Genomic DNA, 23625 nt, shown 5'->3' on the forward strand with positions numbered 1-23625 from the left:
TATAACATTAGTTATTAATAAAATATAATTAAATTTTGAAAGAATAAAAAGAACCATATATAAATTTAAATTAACATTAAATAAATTAAAAAATTTTAATGTAGTTATTAATACTATTTTTAGCATAAATTAATGTGATAATCATATGTTATAAATATACATTAATAACAAGATCATTTTTAATTAATAAATAATAATATTATGTTATTTAATTAATAGAAAATATTTAAATTTTAATTAGAAAATTAATATAATTATTATTTAAAATTTTAATTATAAAATATTATTATTTTTATTTAAAATATATTTTAAAATAATTATATATTATTTTACTGTGTCTTATGACATATTAGTTATTATAGTTAAATTTTGGATTGGATAAGAAATATCTATTAATTTAAATTAATAGCAAATAAATTAAAATTTTAATTTAATAAATAATATTATTTTTATAATAGTTAATATGATAGTAATATGTTATAAACATACATTATTCTCCCTTCTTTCCTCCTCGTTGTTTCTCTTTATGATTTTGAATTATAATTCCTATTCCTACATCAATTTGGTATTAGATAAAAATTACTCTCTTGATCACAAAAGAAAAAGAACTTGCCCAAAGAACCTGCCACGCCTTAGTGACGGAAATACACAATGCTTGTCACTGTCAGCCTCCCAACACGACGTCAAATTTCTCACCACCACATCTACTCTCGTTGCTGCCAACATCCCATCCATCAAGCTTCAAGTCTTCAGATTTGTTAAGGGAAGGAATTTCCATTTATCTCGGTGCACTTTACCTAACCTACTTTAACTTTATGCATTATATCGTCTTCAATGTTTCCTTCATCTTGCATAATAGATCCAAGGTATCAAAATCTACAAGTACTATTTATTTCTTCATCATCAAGTTTAACTTTGTCTCCAACATACCTCCTACCATTACTAGAATTACATTTTATGCATTCTTTCTTATTTCTACTTATCCTAAAGCCTCTAGATTCCAGTGTCTCTCCATAATTCTAACTCAGCCTCTACTCCGCTCTTAGTTTCATCAATTAATACAATATCATCTGCAAACAACATACCATGGAACTTCCTTTTGAATACTCTTAGTCAAATGGTCCATCACTAAAGCAAAAAGGATAAGAGCTCAAAGCAGATCCTTGATGTACCTATGGTGATTGGAAATTCTCTAGTTTCTCTATCTATAGTTCTTACACTAGTCATTACCAAGGTCTTAAATTTCGATTTCGACTCAAATTTTGAAGCTCTAAAAGTATTGAAATTTCGATTTCGATGTCAATTTTGATTTTGATTTGAAAAAATGACGGAAATTAGTAGTAAAACACGGAATTCTTTGTGAAACTTTAGAAATGGTTAACAAACATAATAATATAAGTTTTAGGACTAATATATTACAAATTAAATACATCTATGTTTTGTATAAGGTGGAAAAGTTGTAAAATAGTATGTGTATCAAACATATGTGTAAGATAATATACATTAAATATATTCAGCTAATACAAATGGAATTCATAAATCATTTAAATATTATTTATTATATAAATAATGATAATTTAGATATGAATGGTTAAATAAAATATTACTTTTAAGTTTATTTTTTCATATAATTTCAAAAGCACTTTTAATAATCTTTTGTTTAGATAAAATAACTAAAGAAATTGAGATAGAAATTTCACTTCACTCCTAAATTTCTCATTTGAATTCTGATGAAATTTTATCGTATAGTTAAAATTTCAACAGGTTTCGCTAAAATTTCGAGATTTCGATAAATTTTGGATGATTCGTTGATATTTCGACGGAAATTATGCAAGACGGAAATCGACTGCCATTTCGATTTTGAGGGTGATGGAAATCGGCAATTTCAACGGAAATTTTGACAAGTTCGTGGAAATTTAACACTATGGTCATTACTCCAACGTACATATCCTTAATGACATTGGTATACCTACTACATATACCCTTTTTTCTAAAACCCACCTAGAACTTCCTTAGGTATCCTATCGTATGCTTTCTCTAGGTCAATAAATATCATATACAAGTCCATCTTCTTTTCCTTAAACTTTTCCATTAATCTTCTTAAAAGATGTATAGCTTCTGTGGTAGATCTCCTAGGCATAAAACCTTATTGATTTTCCGAGACTTTCGTTTCTAACCTTAATCTTTGTTCAATTACTTTTTCCCATAGTTTCATCGTATGACTCATAAGTTTAATTCCACAATAGTTATTACAATTTTGAATATCTCCTTTATTTTTGTATATAGGTATTAAAGTGCTTTTCCTCCATTCATCTGGCATTTTCTTAGTTTTTATAGTTTTATTAAATAAATTAGTTAACCATATAATTCCGTTATCACCTAAGCATTTCCAAACTCCAATTGGGATGTTATTTGGTCCTATAGCTTCCCCATTTTTCATCTTTTTTAGTGCAAACTTTACTTCATTAACTCTAATTTTGTTAATAAATCTCATATTTTTAGTCTTTTCCTCATTTGACAATTCTAAGTTCAAGCCTTCTATTCGGTTTCATTAAACTACTTACTAAAGTAACTTCACCATCTTTCTTTAATGTGTTCGTCCTTAACCAAGACAATATCATCCTCACTTTTTATACATTTTACATTTCCCAAGTCCTCACTCTTCCTTTATCTAGTTTTAGCAAGTTTAAATAAATCTCTTTCCCCTTTTTTTGTATTTAAATCATACAAACTATTAAATGATCTGTATTTAGCTTCACTAATGGCCTTTTTTGCATCTTTTTTCGTCTCGTTATACTTTTCAAAGTTATCCATGTTTCTACATTTTTGCCACGTTTTGTACCAAGTTCTTTTTGTCTTTACGACTTTTTGTATATCTTTATCCCACCACCAACTTTCTTTGTTATTCTAATATCTTTCCCTTGATTGACCTAAAATTTCTTTTGCTATCTTTTTAATAGAGCTGACTAATCTACTCCAAGGAGTATTTGTATCTATCCCATCCTTTATAGTCCAATCCCTATATTTGATCATTTTATCTTTAAATTTTATTATATTTTCTCTTTTTAGGTTCCACCATCTAGTTCTCTTACACTGGTTTATTTTATTTTTTTCTTCCATTTTTTAATACATATATCTAACACTAACACTCTATGTTGGTTAGGCTTTCACCTAGAATAACTTTACAATCCTTGCATGATAAACGATCTACCCTCCTAGTTAAAAAAAATCTATTTGACTTCTATTTGGTCCACTTTTAAAGGTTAATAAGTGTTCTTCTCTCTCGTTTAAAAGCAAGTATTCATTATGTTAAAATCATATGACATAGCGAAGTATTCATTATACTAAGATCATCTCCTCAGGCTCATTTTTGTCTCCATATCCATATCCTATATGTATCCTCTCATAATTTTTATTATCCCTTCTAACGTGTTTATTCATATCTCCTCCTATAAATATTTTCTCAGTCCTTGGTATGCCTTGTATAATTTTATCTATATCTTCCCAAAATTGTCTCTTAAGATTTTCTGCTAAGCCGACTTGAGGAGCATAAGCACTAATGATATTTATTATCTCTTGTCTTAATACCATCTTGATTTTTATAATTCTATTCCGTACTCTATTTACATCAACAATGCTATTTTTTAAGTTTTTGTTAATAATAATTCCTACTCCATTCTTATGTTTTTCTTTTCCAGTGTACCAAAGTTTAAATTCTGATTTATAAATTTCTCTAGTTTTCTCACCCACCCACTTAGTTTCTTGAAGACAAATTATATTAATTTTTCTTTTGATCACTGTGTCCACAATTTCCATGCTTTTACCTGTAAGTGTCCCCATATTCTAAGTTACTAATCTATTCCTAGTTTCCTGAACTAACATCTTTACCTTTACGTCTAGAATGATGCAGGAACCCGTGCATATTTGACACCATACCCGAGTGCCGACATGGCGCGTCGCTTTGGGGCGACGACCTAGCCCACCCTGGCCCACTTTTCGCTACACCCAGTTGGTACAAGTGCAACGCGTCACTTGTAGGGGACGCCCTAGCAAATATTCGGTAAGGATTCATATCATAGTGATCTGACAAATTTTACGTTGGCTGTCAGCTACCTAATGCAACCCTCCTCCTTTACCTGTGCTTGAGACCGGCTGTGTGTGAAAAAATTAGGACATTAAGTGCATCATAGGCGAAGTTAGATCAATTGAGACATTTTATCAAATTCTCTCAAAAACCCACAATTAATAGAATTTCTTCTTTCATCTTTCATCTACTTTGACTCAAATTCCTCTTCTTTTTCTTTCTTTTAATTCTACATCCAAAAGTTTCTTTTCTTTTTCTACTTCCAAAGGTTTCTTTTCTTTTCTTTCATTTTATTTATTCCGTTCTTTGCTTTTTGGTTTTGTTTTCTCACCAACCAAACAAATCCCCTCTCTAAACTTCCTTTCTTTTCTTTTATTTTATCCTAAAGACCCAAACAAATTCAAGGATTCTTGTTTCTTCAACCCTAAAATCATGAAGAAGTAATAAAGATTTTATGGGTTGAGAAACTTGTTTTTTCAGTATTTTTGGATTTTGAATCTTGAATTTAGATTGAAAAATTCTTACAATCCCTTGTTGCTTATATATTCTTTGATTGATTTTCGTTAGCAGTATCAAAATTTCCTGCGGCAAAGGGTATATACTGTTGTATTTTTCAAGTGGTTGTCATTTCCTTTTTAGTTTCAGTCACTAGTGAGATCTTCTCCTCTCTTGTTATTTCTTTTCTTATTACTATGATTAAAAAATTTTCTAATAGTTGGTTAGCAGTGGAGATTTTGTGTTTATGATTTGTAGACTTAATATATGCATTTTTGTGTGTGTGTTTGTGTGTTTTTTTTTTTGTGATTTTCATTTGCAAGTTTTGGAATATACAATTTTTTTTTTTTTTCAAAAAGTACTATTGCATGATTTTCTAATTGTAGTTTATCTTAATTCACACTCAAAATTGTACGCTTTAATTTTTTTTTAATGCATTTGTATTAAAAATGGTGTGGTTTTTCCTAGTTGTAGGGTGTGATTTAGAAATTTGTCTATGTTGACAAAAAAATAAAAAATAAATAATAAACACAAATGTGTACTTCGCCTGCGTAACGCAAATTCTTTGTATCCATAGCCGGTCCCAAGCATGGATAAAGGAGTTGGGTTCTGTTAGGTAGCTAACAGCTAGTGTAAAACTTTGTAAGATCTTATTATCATGAATTTTTATCAAATTCACCTAGGTCAAGGAAATAGACCGGATTGGTATAAAGGGGAGAGGATAAATAAGTTAGCACAAGAAACTAAGATTAGATTAGCAACTTAGAATATAGGGACTCTTATGGGAAAAAGTATGGAAATAGTGAAAATAATGTTTAGGAGGAAAATTAACTTAATATGCCTTCAAGAGACGAAATGGGTAGGAGAGAGAGAAATTAAAAAATCAGGATTTAAACTTTGGTACGTTGGTAAAGAGAAACATAAAAACGGGGTGGGTATTATTGTAGACAAAGAACTAAAAGATAATGTAGCAGATGCTAGCTGAATAAGGGATAGGATCATTAAAATCATGATAGCTTTAGGCTTGGAGATAGTGAACGTCAGTAGTGCTTATGCTCCCAAAATAGGACTAACAGAAAATCTTAAAAGACAATTTTGGGAAGATGATATGGATAATATTTTATAAGAGATACCAATGTCTGAAAAGACATTCATAGGAGCTGATTTGAATGGTCACATTGGAAAGGATGATATAGGATATGAGAGGATGCATGGAAGCCATGGGTATGGAGATAAAAATGAGGCCAATGATACAATCTTAGATTTTGCCATGTCTTACGATTTGGTTATATTGAATACTTGCTTTAAAAAAGGAGAAGAACACTTAATAACCTTCGTGAGTGGTTAAAATAAAAGCCAAATAGATTTATTATTGACTAAGAAGAACAGATATCATCTATCTTGTTAAGGATTATTCCAGGTGAAAGCTTGACTATACAACATAGAGTCTTAGTATTAGATATACATATAAAAAAATGGAAGAGTAGCAACATAAATCAACACAAGAAAACTTGATGATGTAACTTGAAGGGAGATAATATAGTAAAATTTAAAGATAAAATGATCAAAGAATATGATTAGAGAGTAGGGGATAAGGTTGATGCATATACTATTTGGAATAGAATGGCAAATACTATCGTAAGGATAGCAAAAGAGGTTTTAGGTGAGTCCAAGGGAAGATACTCGGGTAATAAAGAAAGTTGGTGGTGGGATCAAGAAGTGGAAAAAGCTATTAAGGCAAAAATAAATAAATTGGTATAAAATATGGAGAAATTGTAGAAATATAGAAAATCTTGAAAAATACAAAGAAGCAAGAAAAGTGCAAAAAAGACTATTAGTGAAGCTAAACATAGAGCTTATGATACTTTATATACTAAACTAGATACAAAAGAAGGAGAAAAAGACATTTATAAATTTGCTAGAGCTAGTGAAAGAAAATGTAAAGATTTAGGTGATGTACAATATACAAAGGACGAGAATGAATATGTCTTAATTAGATAAGAAGACATAAAAGAGAGGTGACAGAGATACTTTGATAAGTTGTTTAATGAAAATCAAAATGAAAAATGGATTTGGAAGTGACAAATGAGGAGAAGACTAAAAATAAAATATTTATTTGCAAAATTAGAATCCTTGAAGTTAAGATGACATTAAAAAGGATGAAAAGTGGGAAATCTATAGGACCAAATAAAATACCAATTGAAGTTTGGAAATGTTTAGGGGATAAAGGAATTAGTTGGTTAACTAATCTATTCAATACTATTATAAAAACCAAGAAAATGGGAGAACAATGGAGCAAAAGTACATTAGTACATTTGTACAAAAACAAAGGCGATATTCAAAACTGTAATAACTATCGTGGAATTAGGATTATGAGTCATGATGAAATTATGAGAAAAGGTAATTGAACATAGAATAAGATTAGAAACAAAGATTTCAAAAAATCAATTTGGTTTTATGCCTGAGACTTGGGAGATCAACAACAGAAGCTATTTATTTTTTAAGAAGTTTAATGGAAAAGTTTAGGGAAAAGAAGAGAGACTTGCATATGGTTTTTATTTACCTAGAGAAAGCTTATGATAGAGTACCTAGGGAAGTTTTTTGGTGGGTCTTAGAAAAGAAGGGAGTTTGTAGTAGATATATGGAGGTCATTAAGGTTATGTATGATAGAGTAGTGACTAGCATTAAGACTGTAGGAGGTGAATCTAGAGATTTCCAAGCACAGTGGGTGTACATCAAGGTTCTACTTTGAGTCCTCATCTTTTTACTTAAGTAATTGATGAACTAAGAGTATCCAAAATAAGATCCCTTGGTGTTTGTTGTTTGCTGAGATATCGTGTTGCTTGATGATAGTAGGAGTGAAGTGGAATCTAGGCTAGAACTTTGAACAGCCACATTAGAGTCCAAAGGGTTTAGGGTAAGTAGGAATAAAACAAAATATATGAAATGTAATATCAGGATTGTAAGGAGTAGCAATAGAGATAAGATTAAACTTGATAATCACGAGATTAATAGCACAGTTTGATTTAGATATCTTGTATCTATTATGCAAGTTGAAGGGAAAATTGAAGATGTAGTAGATAGAATTAAAATAGACTGGGTACAATGGAGAAGTGCATTAGGTGTCTTGTGTGATTGTAGAATGTCCTTAAAATTAAAAGGAAAGTTTTATAAGATGGCTATAAGGCTAGTTGTGTTTTATGGTTCAAAATATTAGGCAACTAAGAAACAATATGTACAAAAAATAAAGGTTGTTGAGATGTGAATGTTAAGGTGGATGAGTGTTTTGGGCATGTTGTGTTCATTAAAAGATAAAGTAAGAAATAAACATATATGTAATAACTTAGGCATAACACCGGTTGAAAACAAGATAAGGGACGAACAACTTAGATGGTTTGGCCATTTGAAACGCAGGTCTAGTAGAGCACCTATAAGGAGAAGTGAGTTAGTTATGTGTCTGACATGAAAAGGGGTAGTGCCGTAGGGGTAGGCCTAAAATAACTTGGAATGAGGTAGTAAGGATGGATTTAATAGGCCTTAATCTAATAGAGGACAACACTCTTGATCTAGTGAATTGGCGGAAAAGGATTCATGTAGGCAACCCCACCTAGTGGGACTTAAGGTTTGTTGTTGTTGTGTTGTATGCAACATCTTAAATTTCGATTTCGACTCAAATTTCAAAGCTCCAAAAGTACATAAATTTCGATTTCGTTTTGAAAAAATAATGGAAATTAGTAGTAAAGCATCGAATTCTTTGTGAAACTTTAGAAATGGTTAACAAACATAATAATATAAGTTTTAGTACTAATATATTACAATTTACAAATTAAATACATCTATGTTATGTATGAGGTAGAAAAGTTGTAAAATAGTATGTGCATCAAACATATTTGTAAGATAATGTACATTAAACATATTTAGTTAATACAAATAAAATTCATAAATCATTTATAAATTATTCATTATACAAATAATGATAATTTAGACATGAATAATTAAGTAAAATGTTACTATAAGTTTATTTTTTTCATATAATTTCAAAAGCACTTGTAATAATCTTTTGCTTCGGTAAAATAAATAAAATAAATTAAAAGAGAAATTTCACTTCACTCCTAAATCTTTGATTTGAATTTTGACGAAATTTCATTGTATAGTTAAATTTCAACGAGTTTTGCTAAAATTTCGAGATTTTGATAAATTTCGAATAATTCGTTGAGATTTCGACGGAAATTATGCAAGATTGAAATCGACTGCCATTTCAATTTTGAGGGTGACGGAAATCGGAAATTTCGACAATTTCGTGGAAATTTAAGACCATGGTTGTTTCTTATATATATACGTTAATAAAAGTTATTACTAATTAACAATAATAACCCTATATTATTTTCTTTAATATAAGATATCTGAACTTTAATTAAAAATAATCAAAATAATAATAAAATTATTACATTTATAAATAGTAATATTATATTATTTCAATTTCTAGAAAATATTCAAATTTTTGTTAGAAAATTAATATAACTATACATTTTAATTTTTAATTATAAATATTAATGTTTTTATTTGAAATATATTTAGAAATATCTATATATTATTTTAGTATGTTTTATGGAATAATAGTTATTATAATTCAATTCTGGATTGAACAAGAAAAATCTATGAATTTAAATTAATATTAAATAGATTAAAAATTTTCATTTAATTAACAGTACTGTTTTTATCATAAATTAATATGATAGTAATATGCTATAAATATACATTAATAAAAATTATTATTAATCAAAAATAATAATCCTATATTATTTTATTTAATATAAAATATTTGAATTTTAATTAAAAATAATTAAAATAATTAAAATAACTATTAATAAAATTATTAATTAAAAATATGAATATTTTAATTAATGTGGAACTTCAATTCGTAGAGATAATTATGTCTTGTAGATTATTATCTATCACTTAAATGAAATAAATCAGTGCAGTGGATCCAATCATTTTGTAGTACATAATTTTCCTTGATTACTTAGAAACCAATACAAGCACCACTCTCTGACAATTATTCAACTCAATTGTCATGCATCCTTGCACAATCCAGTTCAAGTTCTCACTCCCCCCCTCCCTCGAATGCTTGATTTCAACAGCAACTTTTGACTTTTCATGTTTTCAACCTTTTAAGATTTTTCATGTTTCAACCTTAGGATTTCCTGTTCTTTGAACCGGAAAACCAAGGAGTACACCAATAGAACTGTATAAAGTGTTTTTTTATATGCTTTATTTTTCTTCTTGTTTTAAGATTTATGTAATGAAATTCGGTATTATTCTGTACACCAATAGAATTGTATAAAGTTTTGTTTTATATGGTTTATTTTTCTTGTTGTTTACAGATTTATGTAATGAAAATCGGTATTATTCTGTGCATGTAGAGTAATTTTCTTTGTCCTTTTTTTCACTTTTTCTTTAATAAAATTTTTCCTTCTTATAATGAAGTGATCTTTTGAATTGTTTATCAAAATGATTATGAATTTATATTTAATTACACACATGACGTTGTAGAAATTGATATTAACAGGGCACCACTTTTTGAAGTTCAAACTGATGATTGGGAATGTTTCCGCTCTGTACTTTGGGATCCAACCCATGCTGATTGTGCCGTGCCTCAGGTGAAATAACTCTTATATTCTTGGATCCTATTCTGTGACTTATGATATTTTTGTATTGAAACATCATTGATTTTTTAAAATCTTTTTTCCCTATCAACTTGAAGCAATTGTCAGACAGTAATAATGGCATAAGTTTTAATATTTTCCTTCACTTTTTGTATTTCTCTTTATGTTCTGGCCTGCACAATATTTCTGAAAAGTTCTGGCATTGTCTCTCTGATGATTCTATAAATAGATAATATGCATATAATTTTTACATTAGTTACATTGTCCAGGACTGCAGATCAATATTAGCTTTTGCAGGTTTTGAAGAGTTTATGTAGGGAAATTTGGTATATTAGCTCTTTTTCCTGTTGTGTGATATAATGGCCAAGAATAATAGCTTTGGTCATAAATATTCAAAAGTCGTAGCAGAGCATTCAATATCTAGGAAATGTTTTGACACATAATCGTTTGTATTATGCATTTGACAAGTGATGACTGATCTAATGCATTTCTTACAATTTGTGAACAGCTGATATGTGAGGATAAGTTGTGTCAACTGCTAAGAATTTTTTTCTGTATTTTGGGTACTATGCATTTGCAAAATCAGTGGTGATAGGATTTATTAATAGAGGAATAATAAGGTATTTAAGGACTGGGGGAGCTGCATAAATTGCATTGGTAGTTCTTTCAATTGTTCTCATGAATCAGTTTTCTCATTAGATTCATTGTGAAGATTTCTTTACTTGCTTCTTGTATCTTAGAAGCCATTTTGACCGCCGTAGCAGTTTGATTGTTCAAGAAATTGCTTATTTTTGTAAAAAATTTCTCCTTTTCACGGATACCATTTTCTTTTAACCAATATTCTTTTTCATATGTACACATACATTCGCATGTCTGCATCCCTCTAATGTTCTGAAGTACCTACGCTGCTGTTCACTTTATGCAAACTATGCTAAAGAGGTCATTTTAAACAATTTATCTGTCATCATATCACCCTTTCCACTTACCATGAAATTCACAAGGATAACTGCTTTATTCCTAGGAGAATTCACTAGCTGCATTAAAATTACAGAGCTCACTGGTAGCATGTTTATTGTGTGTAATTGAAAATGTGAGCTTTGTCGGTGTCCCTTCCAGTTCCCATGAAATTCTTTCCACATGGCTGTTTTGTAAGTTGATAATGAGATACATATATGTATGTCTATGTATGCATGCGAGAGAGAGAGAGAGAGTGTTTCATCACTGTGCAACCCCCAACACTTAATTGTCGCAGCCATGGCTGCCATTGCCATGCCATCACCAGTTTGCCTCAGCCTTAGCATGGTGCCTCCAAGACGATCGTGTGCACAACATTTGCTATTCTTACAAATTTTTTTTTTTTTCCAACTCCTTTTTAATCCATAAAGTTAAAATATGAGTAATGAAGTCCATCATACAGCATGCTTCAATCAGTCTGGTCAATGGTTTCTTTGCGATTCTTTGGAACATTTGATTTTCTTCATGCGATTGCACAAAGAACAATAATAATGTCCTGTTGTTCTTAGGGATTACCAGTTTGATTTTCTTTTTATAGTCTTTCTGATATAGCTAGTTAGTCCTTTGTATTATGCAATGTTGTCAAAGGCTCTAGGTGCTGTTAAGGTGTCAAGATTTCCTATTGCCTGAGTAAAGTGAGGAGGTGATTAAAAATACTGTAAATATTTTATTAAAATATTTAACTAATGTAATATCAATAAAACCCATTATTATGTAAAGACTCACTAAAAAATGTAAGTTTTGCACTCTGGCATAAGGAAAAAAAACAGGATTATCTTTCCAAATATAAGCTTCATATACCAAATAAAGACTCGTTGAAAATACTGTCATGAATAAATCCAAAAATGCTCCTAAGTTGAACAAGCCAAAAAATGAAAAAAGAAAAAAAAGAAAAAACTAAACAAAACAAAGTCAAAATTTCTAATATGCTGAATTTCAATAGAACAAAACTCCTAGGTAATTGGCAAAATAATCCTGAGGCTAATTGACCTTCAGTTACATAATGCTTTATTTCCTCATGTTCTATCTGTTCTTTTGCCATGGAAATTAAATTTTTATTATTCATGTTACTCATCCACAGCATCATTAGATCCTAGAAACAGAGACTAATAGAATGTAGTCTAGCATTTTTTCTGGAAATTCAATTTTGAAAAAAATATTCCTTTTTTCATAAATAGAAATACGAAGGCTGAAAGAAACATTTTTCTAAGCCTAGGGTAACACGTAAGAGTCTTGGACCCAGCTGAGTGCTTAGGCAGTGCCTGAACCACATCACCTCACCTGGAAACAGGAAAGTCATTGTTTGAGTGCCTTGCATTGCCTGGCCTGCAAAACTAGGTGACTCAGGTGAGGGCTTTTGATTACATCAGTATTGCCCTCAAAAAGAAAGCAGTTGAAAACCCCTTCTTGGGGCAAGTGCAAGCCCCCTGTTAAAGATGTTTGTTTGTTTGTTTGTTTTTTTTTTTTTTTTGTTTTTGCCTATGTTCTTTGATATAACATGCTCCTATTGATTTTGAAGGTTTATATAGCATAATTCAACCCTAGAAAGCTATTTGGAGGACACAGGCCCCAATAAAAAATGGCTTTCTTCTCCTGGGAAGCAACTTGAAAAAAGATTTTGACAATTGATAACCTCCAAAAGAGGGGGAAAACTCTGGTGAACAGATGTTCTCTCTGCTAAAAATGCTGCAGAAACAGTGAATCATATCTTACTGCATTGTCCTTGAACCCTAACTCTTTAAAAGTTGGCTTTTTCATGCATTGGCATCCCTTTGGCAATCATTTTTGGATTAATTATGGCATTTCTTTGGCATTCCCTTGAAATAAAATTTTTATTTCCAAGGGAATGCCACAAATGCGAGCTACGAAAACTCCATTAAAAATCATCTTAGAGAATGTAGTACATGTGTATTAGTCAATGTGGCCTGTGTCAATACATTTCTCTTGGGCATTGCACAAACATATATTGACCTATTGATGGATCCTTACCATGAATACTTGGTAGGCCTTAAGATGCAAAACCAGTACCACATAAGCGAAGTAAAGTAGCATGAAGAAGGAGATACAAGTGTATGTATGAGAGAGAGGGATGTAATATGCTTCTAAAGATAGGAATATTGAAGAATTTACCAGTAACGTCCAGTGTTTTAAAAGGTGTCATTGAGGTGTGCCTCGAGGCGATTTGGGCCTAAGACGCGCTAAGGCGCAGGTAGAAATGCCTAAATCCCAAAAGGTGTACGCCTCAGGGGAGAAGGCGTACGCCTCTCCTGTAAATGCTCATCTTTTATGCCTCAAATCTCAAGGCATATGCATTGAAGCTTCTTCCCTTCTGCTCTCTCGATGAAGCCTCTGGTGAGTCTTCTTCTCAACGATAGCCTCTGCTCTCTCTCCGACGATTCCTCCAGCACCTCCTCTCTCTCCGATGACTCGACGGCTGCTTCCAATGATTCGTCCAAGCTTCTCGTCTCTCTCCGACAAGTCGACGTTCCCTTCCAAACTCTGATCTGCCTTTGACGACTCGTTCTGGCATATTTTTTTCCTTCGACGAACCCTTCAAAGCTGTCGTCTCTCTGCAGCAACCCTTTGCAGTCTCTCGCCTCTCTCTGCGACCCTCTCACCCTCTCGTACTCTCTGCCAGTGTGTTGGCTGCAGCTGGCTTTTAGAATTAGAATCTGGAGACAACTTGTAATTTGGCTTTCTTATGATTCATGCTTTTTTTTTTTAATATATATTATTTATGTTTGTTAGTTAAAAGTTAAAACTTAAAATTGGCCTATATGATATTTAAAAATTATGTTTTTATATTTTTCTCTATTATTTTAAAAATTTTCACATTTTTTATTATATATTAATTAATTTTATTTATTAATTATTTTAAAAAATATAGTCCCAAAATGCTTACGCCTCAACGCCTTAAGGCTTACACCTCGCCTCGCAGAGGGTAAAACGTCTCGCCTTACGCCTTCGCCTTTTAAAACACTGGTAATGTCAATTGATTTGCAAAATGAGGGGTCACAGTTTTTGAGAGGAATATGTGCAAATTGGTTAGGATTGTTACAAGTAGAAATTATGATAAAAGTTTGTGAAAATTATGAATATGCTGTGTGTACATATATATGGGCATAACAATATGAGGATACATGTGGCAGAGTAAATGGGTACTGGGATTGTGGGGTAAATTGGAACTGCAGTTGGAGGGATTTGGCAATATTTGTAATCAGGTGCAAAAAGATACGCAAAGTTTGCAAAATTATTTACTTTTATAAAGTAGTATGTTATATCCTCTTCAATTTGTACTGTGCAGAAGATATTTAAAATTTTTCTTCTGTTGTATATTTAAGTTCTATCTTAATATTGTTTTTTTTTTTTTTTTTTTATTGCAGGAGCTGGATACAGAACAGGTTCACAAGCAACTGAAGTATATAGAGATGGTATGTCTTTGAAAACTTCCTATCTGGGACTTGTTAATTATTCCCATCTATTGGTAGATTGGCAGTGCTTTCATGTTTTTATTCCAGTGAAAGAACACCCTCAACGATAAGTGATTCCAAAGTAAAACACATCAACTAATTCACTCTAAAACCTTGGTTACATCAAACCCAATCCAAGCTTTCACAACCATCTGCTCTTATCCATCCCCAGATACAGCAAGATCCCCACAAATCTGTGTGTGAGCGGGGGGGGGGGGTCTTGTTTAAAATTTTTTCAATGTCTCATCTTTCTGAGATGATTAAAACTAAAGCCCATGCATCCCTGACTTTCAGATATTGGAAATATTTCTCTTTATATATATATATATATATATATATATATATATATATATATTTGTTCGGGGGTGGGGTTTCAATGTCGCATTTTTTATAGGAAGATTAAAACTAAAGCTGTTGATTATTTATAGGCAAGGTCTTAAATTTCTGTTTGGCTAAAAGTCTAAAACTTTGGCAAGTTTTGAGACATTAATTTAATGCAATAGAGACCCCCCACCCCCCATGGGGGGGTGGGGGGGAGTGGGGCGCTGTTTCAATGTCTCATTCTTGTAAGAAGATTAAAACTAAAGATTTTGATTATTTATAGTCAAGGCTTTAAATTGCGATTTGACTAAAGGAAATTTTAAGGTTGATGTCAATTTCAGTTATGATTTTTAAAATAATGGAAATTAGTAGTAATTAATGAAACTTTAGAAAGTATTAACAAACATAATAATGCAAGATTTAGAACTAAAATATTATGAGTAAAATACATCAGAATATGTGGCGTAGAAGGTGCAATAACTGTGATATACTAGTCGTCTTAAACATATTCAATTAATATAAATGAAATTCACTAATCAATTAAATATAATTTTTATAAAAATACAGACAATCTAGATGTAAAAGGTCTAATAAAATATTGTAGCTGACTATGTTGACCCTTCTATTAACATTCTCACTATTCTACAGTTAGAATCTCTGGTCTTAAAATTAATATTGGAAAGTGTTGGGCCCATTAATTTAGTCCTAAGAGGAATTTGGAGATGACCTTCCTAGCTTTGTGTGGGGTTTTAGAGTGGCCTTTGATCTAATTAGGGATTCCTTTGGATGGAAAGCCTCATTTGCATTTTGGGATCCCATGGTATCTAAGGTTGCAAAGCTGTTGGATTGTTGTAAAGGAGCTTTGTTTTCTCCAAGTGGTAGAATTACTCTTATTCAGATCATCCTTTCAATTTTTCCATTGTAATATTTATCTCTTTTTAGGATCCCAAGAGGGGTAGCTCAAAAGATAGCGAGGATTATTAGGTGTAGGAGAGAGGAGAGATCATTTGGTTTGGTGGGAGGTGGTGTATAGGTCTAAGGACGAAGGTGTTGGGTCTTATTAATTTGGTGTCTAAAAGCGCTTCTCTGCTGGCTAAATGGTTGTGGAGGTTTCCCTTGGAGGTGATACTTGTTGGGCACATAGTAATAAAAAGTAAATTTGCTTGCAAAATAATGGTAAGGATGCTAATTGAGTGGTAGAAGCTCTTTCGTCCTGACATAGAGGGATACTTCCTTGGGATTTTCATTTTAGAAGGGATTTGAATGATGGAGAGTTGGAGGAGCTGTCTTCTTTAGGAGGGTTGTCGATTCTCCAGTAGGAGTTTGGGGTCTTTGGACACTTCAGGGTAATATTCTTGCGAGTCTTTCTTCTCTCATCTTACCAAGATTGATGAGACTTTTCCTCTCTACTGGGGTGTTTGGGAGGCCAAAGTTCCTTTTAAGATGAAGGCTTTTGTTTGGTTGGTGGCCTTTATTGCACTGGCAGTCTGCTGCATAGTAGGAGATCCTCTAATGCTATGTTGCTGGATATGTGCCTTATGTGTGGAAACAGTATTGCTTGGAATTTGTGTTCTCTTTTTAGGTGCTTGGTGAAATGTGGGTTTCCTATAAATCAGTGGAAGAACTGTTAGTTACTGCTTTTGCTGGATTTGGGAAGGAATGATGCTAAAGGTTTTGCGGATGTGCTCTTTGTGCTGTGTTGTGGGGAATCTGGAAAGAAATACTATTATTATTTTCAGGGACAAGGTTTTCAGCCGGATTCATTTGGGACAGGATTCAATATTTGGCTTCTCTTTGGGGTTTATTGTGCTGTCTGTTTTGAGGGATGCTTTTTTCTTTTCTTCAAGATATCACCTGAGGTTGGAGTGCTTTATTAAGATGGTGAAATTTTATTTTGTTGGAGGACTTCTTGTTCTCCTTTCTCTTTTCGTATCATTTTCTCTTGCTTTTTAATGAAAAGAAACCTTGTAGCTGAATTGAAGTCTAGTTTTTCATATAATTTTGAGAGTCTGAAAACTAAAATTCATATCCTTCTTGTAAAATAATTTTTTTGATTTTCTATTTAAAAAAAAAAGTTTATAAATTAAGAGAGAAATTTCAATTTGGGTTTTCACAAATTTGAATTTCAAGGAAATTTATTTATAGCTAGAATTTTGACAAATTTTGCTAAAATTTTGAGATCTTGATAAATTTCAAATGATTTGAGGTGATTTCAACGGAAATTTGTAAAATGGAAATTGACTTCCATTTCAATTTCGAAGGTGATAGAAAGTGGAAATTTTGACAGTTTGAATTTAAGTCCTTGTTTATAGGAAAATAATGGATATAAGAATTAAGGCTAAATCCTTGCATTTAAAATCCCTGTGACTCCATAATTAAGATAATCCTCAAAAGACAAAATAATTAATTATCTAATTACTAAAGTGACTCAATTGTGCTTCTTACCCCCGGGATGGGGCCTCCAAATATGCTTGAATATATCTAACGAAGCTGTTGCTGTCTGTCCTGCATAAACTCTCCTCTATTGAGAAAAACTTGATCCTGTTGTGATGGGAAAAGGACCAAGAATACCATTGCCAGAATAATAGCCAACATGCTGCATCAGAAAGGCACTGGTAGTGGGCTTCAACTTTGCCATTTGAAGATCATGAGAAGGCATAAGTTTGTTCTTTTTGTTATTGACTGAGAGATTAAGAATTTTCCAGTATTGTGGGATACATCCCTGTCATAGAACCATGGACGCCCTAAAAAATGTGAAATCTTAGGAGGGAGAATGTCATACTGTACCATCTCCGCTAGCACCATTCATGAAAGTGTGCAAGCAACAATTATTCACCTTCAAATTGGTATTGTTGACCCAAGCAATCTTGTAAGGGAGAGCCGGAGAGGGTGGGGCTCAACCTTCAAACACAGCTTCTCAGCAGCTTCCTCTACCCTACATTAGTGCAGCTACAAGGATCAATAATTAAAGAATCTAATTGGTTCTGATAGATTAATGGGGTCTGGAAAATATTAGAGCTTCCAATCCTGGTCGGTATCAGTGTATCACTTTGAATAGACTCTGGCGAAACAATATACTGGCAGGATAGGCAGAATTATCACATTTATGATATTTAATGACACCAGTCTCAGCTTCAACAATTATAATGTTATCTTTGTCTTCATTGTTGCCAATTTGCCTTGACATGCCTAGGGCTCCAGTTACTGAAGGCCTGGTACTTGAAGTGACAAATCTCAGTTGAAATTTTAGACCCTATATGCGTGGGATCCCGGCCCTTTAAAACAGCAGGCAAAACACCCATACCGGGTTGGTCAACTGGTTTTTCATGTGCAAGAGGCTTCTCAGATCCTGAGGCAGTGCTTTAGGGGCATGGTGTTGCTTATCCTCTTTCACCTGAGTCACAATCTGAATTGCATCACCAACTGTAATGAAGCAGCACACTGCAAGTTTGGAGGCAATTGCAAGCTTCAATCCTTACCAATATAAGGCCGTCATAATGCTTAGTTCCCATTCCATGTCCTATCAAAATGGCCAAGTAATAAATCTGCTGGTCTAAGGAGATGGTCATTAGTACTTCCTGCTTCGTGCTGAAAATGTTGTAGGTGAGTTGGGAGGACAAATTGATCCCACATAACAAGATTCATCTCTCCCATCTTTGAATGGATCCATAAGGTCATCTTCAGAATACTTCTTACTGCTTGAACCGCCATATGCAAGCAATGCCCTTGAATCTAGACTTGGCGAGGTATAGCTTTTCGGTTTCACCCAATTCATACCAACAGAAAATAATTTTCTGGGGAAGAAAACTAATCTTCACATTTGTTGGGAGTACTGTAACCATTAAAATCTGAAACATCTAATCTAATTCGTTGAAATATGAACTGATCTCTTCCAGGCGCAATAATGGTGGTACCCTTGCTTGATGAGATGGAGAGCCAGCTGGATATTTGCAGGAAAACTGAGATGATAGCTTTTGCATTACAACCTTAAGCTCATTGGAGTCTTCCATGTGTTAGACAATTTTGTTAGGTTAAGGGAAGTTTGGCATTACTCTTGGTCCTGTTCAAATTAATCCAATCATCCAGTTTACTTGGAGCTGGTTTGGCCAGTTTGGGTCCTTGAAGTACTGCTTGACTATTTGCTTCACACAAAAAGAAAAAAGGGACACAATAGCAGTGTCAACCCAAGATGAAGGGCTGCCAGGCTGGACTGAACTTTGGTGGTTGGTCATGGCTGTGTTTGAGGGTGAAAATCACTGATTGAGGATGTTAGGGGGAATGGGACATAGATATGTGGCACTGCTTTAACACAACAGGCCTAGGAAGGCAGTCTGATGATGAACGTGAACACAGTGAAGATGGATGAATGGTGGCAGGGCCTAGGCTGCTGGAAGCTGTGCAGTGATGGTTGATGATTGATGGTCCAAAGGGATTGAGGTTTGGTGGATTACATTTAATGGTGCCTGGAGATGAGTGGGATAGGATTCCGGCTAGCAGGTTTAGGCAATGCACAGGGAAACAAGCTCTGGCGATCAAGCTCTAACTGAAGTGATTGCTTTAGTGTGCATCAACGTCACAGGTGAAGCTGTGTGATATGGAGTTTTGCAATTGTTGCAATGGTGAGGTTAGAACCTGAGGGAGGGGAGTGGGGAAGAACGGGGAACTGAGAGGAGTAAAAGAACAGTGGTGAGAAGATTGGGGTTAACCATATGTTCGGCTCTAACAGGAGCTGGCGGAGTTCATCCCTGAAGAAAAGAGGAAAAGGGAAGAAGAGAAGGATAGGGGAAACAACAGACTCAATTCAATTCATTAATCTCAACCCCTGAGACCCAATTACATCATGATTATTTATAGGAAAATAAGGAATATGAAATTGCGACTAAACCCTTACATTTAAAATCCATAGGAATCCATCATTAAAACAGCCCCAAATATAATCCCCAAAAAATAAAATAAGCAATTCTTTAATTATTGAAGTGACTTGATAGCACTTCTTGTCCTCAGGACAGTACCTCCCAATAGGTTTGAACCTACCTAACCTAGGAGTGGCCATCCATCCAACATCAGGTATCCCCCAGCTAAAGGAATGGAAAAGAGACCAAAAGGCAAGCAAGAAAGCTGGATTAAATGAAAGTGTACAGAAATGTCTTCCAAAAGACTAGAGAGCGGATGGTATTTGTAGAGATCATGGATGCAGTGCTCTTCCAGCCTTCTGTAAGCTGGAAACAACTGCACAAGTGTAATGAGTAAAGCTGAGATTTTTCATCCTTTATATCTTTGAGATGGTTAATTGATGATTGTTCCATATGTTGGTTGAGAGTCCTCATGGTTATCAAATGAAACAACACCTTTCTTATGGTAAGTTTTTGGAGTTGAGGAGAGAATGTGTTGCAGACAAGTAATTAGCAGAACTAGAGGGGGGCAAGATAGGAAAACTTAGCAATCCTTGCAAAGCTCAGGTGTTAAGTTGCAGGTGAAGGAATCTTAGGTGGATGTGAAGGTGCAAAGATTAGAGAGATAAAAGCTCTAGTTTTTAAAGAGGAAGTTGTGAGTGAAAATGGTTCAAAATTTTCTTGTAAATGAAGGAATGGGGTATTCTATCAAGGAATAAAAAAAAAAAAAAAAAAAAAATGGACGGGTATTTATAGCACTAAAGTAGTGTTGTCATCCTTCAATGGGAGGTGGCCATGTAAGACTTTGACCAATGGGAGAAGAGGATTTGAAGGTCAACTGATGTGGTAACATGTAGCCAGTTTAAAGAAGGGGCAGGGAGAGGACACTTGTTGCAGATGACGCGGTGAGCTAATCAAGGAAGGGTTGAGGGATGCCAACCCTCCCTTAAAGGGCCCATATTCAAGCCCATCATGCTAAATTTCTCTACATCATCATAGATACAGTATTAATCGTAAATCCTGCGATGTATCCGGTGATTAATCCAGTAAAGCGAGAAGTCCATTCCCTACAGTGCTTTTACACCCTTGATTTCCTGTTACTGAAAAAAAAAAAAAGTACAGGAAAACAAGCTGACAATACAGCAGGCTGCAGTCACAATAAGGCTTACATAATTTATGATTAATAATGGTGCATGTGTTGCCCACAATAATTATCAAGGCTGCAGTCACAATAAGGCTTACATAATTTATGATTAATAATGGTGCATGTGTTGCCCACAATAATTATCAAATGATAGTGTCCAATGAGTAAGGAATTAATCATTACTTAATCATGAGGAAAAATGAAAATAAATTTATCATAATGTAAAATTTATATAGGGAGGTGGCTTTCTATGCTCATCTGATGAGCTAACACATACTCCCAAGTGATGGAAAAAAAAAAAAATCAGCTTTTAACCCTCTTTGCCATCTCAAATGCTTCCTTACTGAAGAAACCCAAGATCCAGAATTCCTGTTCAAGTGAGCTGAACAGCGGGATCCCACTCCCACTTCTAGTCTAGCCAGAAACTGCAGGAATGTATTCCTCATCCAATAGAGTAGTCATCATTCAACCTTCTCAAAGATCTTCTAAAAAGGAAAAATTTTAGCTTTAAAAAATACTTTTGCACATGCCCCTTATAAATAAGGTAATCCCTGACGTCATGTTTTGGTTATTTTTTAAGCATTTTCCAATTATTTCTTAACTTAAGCTTAGCATTTGTTTTGCTTCGCTTATGTTTTCTGTTTTCTATTTTTGTTTTTGTACAGTGAAGAAACAATATGTTTACGTTGTCAGTTTTTTGTTTTTATTGTTGGTTTTTAGTTGTTTACAAAAAAACTGAAAATCATATGTTTCGGTTTTCAATTGTTTTGGCAACATGTTGGCAGAATATTTTAGTATCTAAAATTAACTTTTTTGAATTAAATATCACTCATTTTATTTGTAATTGATTAAAAATTAAAATAAATGATCAAATGAATTAAAAATATAAAATAAAATTTTTGAAAATTGTTAAAAAATTTAAAGTAAAGAAAATCTATTTTAAAAAAATAATTTAAATATTTTTCAATTGTCATGTAAAATAAGATTCTTATTGTAAAATGAATTTAAAATATGATGATTAAGCAAAATAATTATAACAATTTGTAATTTTATTATGTATTTTTTGTTTGTATTATCTTGTATTTTTATTATTTTATTCATGAAAGGGAGCCTTGGTACAAAGGTAGAGCTATCGCCTTGTGACTTGGAGGCCATGGGTTCAAGGTATGGAAGCATTGTCTTACTAAAATGCAAGGTTTGGCTGCATACTATAGGTCCATTGTGGTTTGTCCCTTTCTCACACCTGCATATGTGTGGGAGCTTTCTGCATCGGATGGCCCTTATATTTTTTAAATTATTATTTGATTCTAGGAAAAAAATGATTTGTTTTATCAAACTTTTAATTTGTTTTAGTTTAAGAAATATTAGCATTTACTGATTTCGGTTTTAGTTTTTGGTTTTTCATTTATGGTTTTCATTTTCATAATTTTTGACAGTGATATGAAATGGCCCCAAGTTCTAAATTTCTTCTATAAAATAATGTCATACAAATCTTTAAAAGTCCTAACAGAAAAACTAAACAGAAAAAAAGTGATTGAAAATATTAATGAGAAGAATTCATTGCTCACTTTACTGATAGAAAGTAAATCTATTTATTCATCTTTTTGAAAATTTTGAATTTTGCTTCATTGAGCATCTAGATTATAGACATTGATTCATTCATGTATGGGGCTTTCCTATTACTGATGCACCGTAACACTTTGAACCTTCCGAGTCGTAGTTTCAGTCAATATCTTTCTTTGACCCATCTCCAGCTCTCTCATCTGTCCTCTTTTAGTGTCCTAATTTCCAACTGAAACATGTTGAAAGGGTTAGCCTGACTATGACCATTCTTGAAGAGAAACCTGTGCCAAAAATTAGCCATAGGACAGTAAAAATATAATAATAAATGGTCCATGATGTAATGATCTTTATTCGTATGATTTCATGAGTTGATGTTACATATGGATTTGGGTTATTTTTGATCCAAGTTTTTAGGTCCCTTTCTTTGATAGTTCTTTTTCTATAATATCTGGACCACAGACACTTCAAGGTTTTAGTTGTTCATTTTGCCCATCCATTGAGATGTTTGCATGTTATCATCATTAACAATTTCTGGTTTCTGGTTTCATTTTATTGTACGTAGCTGAGACCCAGACTAGCTGCTAAAAAGCAAAAATTGGATGGCACCAGAAGCAACAGTTCACAAGGCCCCTGTCCAGGATGAGAGATGCTAACTGAAACATGATGGGGCTGCTTTGATGATTTTGGTTTAGTGTTGATCAAATTGTGCTGTCATGTAATCTTGTACATCTAAATCATACAAGTAAAGAAGAAAAAAAAAAAAGTATGTTTGTTTGTATTACTTTACAAACATATTCCAGGGAGATGAGTGTTGCCAGATGTAACCATTACTGATGAGAGGATCACGATATACAAAATACTAGTTGAAACCCTCGAGCTACTTGTCTTTACGCCTGCTCCTAAGCTGCATCTGGAGGTGTTTGCTGATTCTCAGTTTTCAATTTTTTTTTTTATTAAACAAATTTCCAAAAGAATA

General features: G+C 32.9%; 1 protein-coding gene across 4 annotated transcripts in view; it reads left to right on the forward strand.

Annotated features, from left to right (window-relative positions):
* LOC131165477 (uncharacterized) overlaps positions 1-23523 on the forward strand; it is a 69385-nt gene extending 45862 nt beyond the window's left edge. For 3 of the 4 annotated variants that reach the window (XM_058123329.1, XM_058123328.1, XM_058123330.1), the window contains 3 exons: positions 10149-10239; positions 14643-14690; positions 23212-23523. In XM_058123329.1, the coding sequence (XP_057979312.1) occupies positions 10149-10239; positions 14643-14690; positions 23212-23292 (220 nt within the window). In that variant the 3' untranslated portion in view covers positions 23293-23523. Of the gene's footprint in view, positions 1-3900; positions 4061-10148; positions 10240-14642; positions 14691-23211 lie in introns of those variants that run through there. The other variant, XR_009139584.1, reaches the window with a different exon arrangement.
* The last annotated feature ends 102 nt before the right edge of the window (positions 23524-23625 follow it).

Source organism: Malania oleifera, chromosome 10, assembly GCF_029873635.1.
Source record: "Malania oleifera isolate guangnan ecotype guangnan chromosome 10, ASM2987363v1, whole genome shotgun sequence".
NCBI lineage: Eukaryota > Viridiplantae > Streptophyta > Magnoliopsida > Santalales > Ximeniaceae > Malania > Malania oleifera.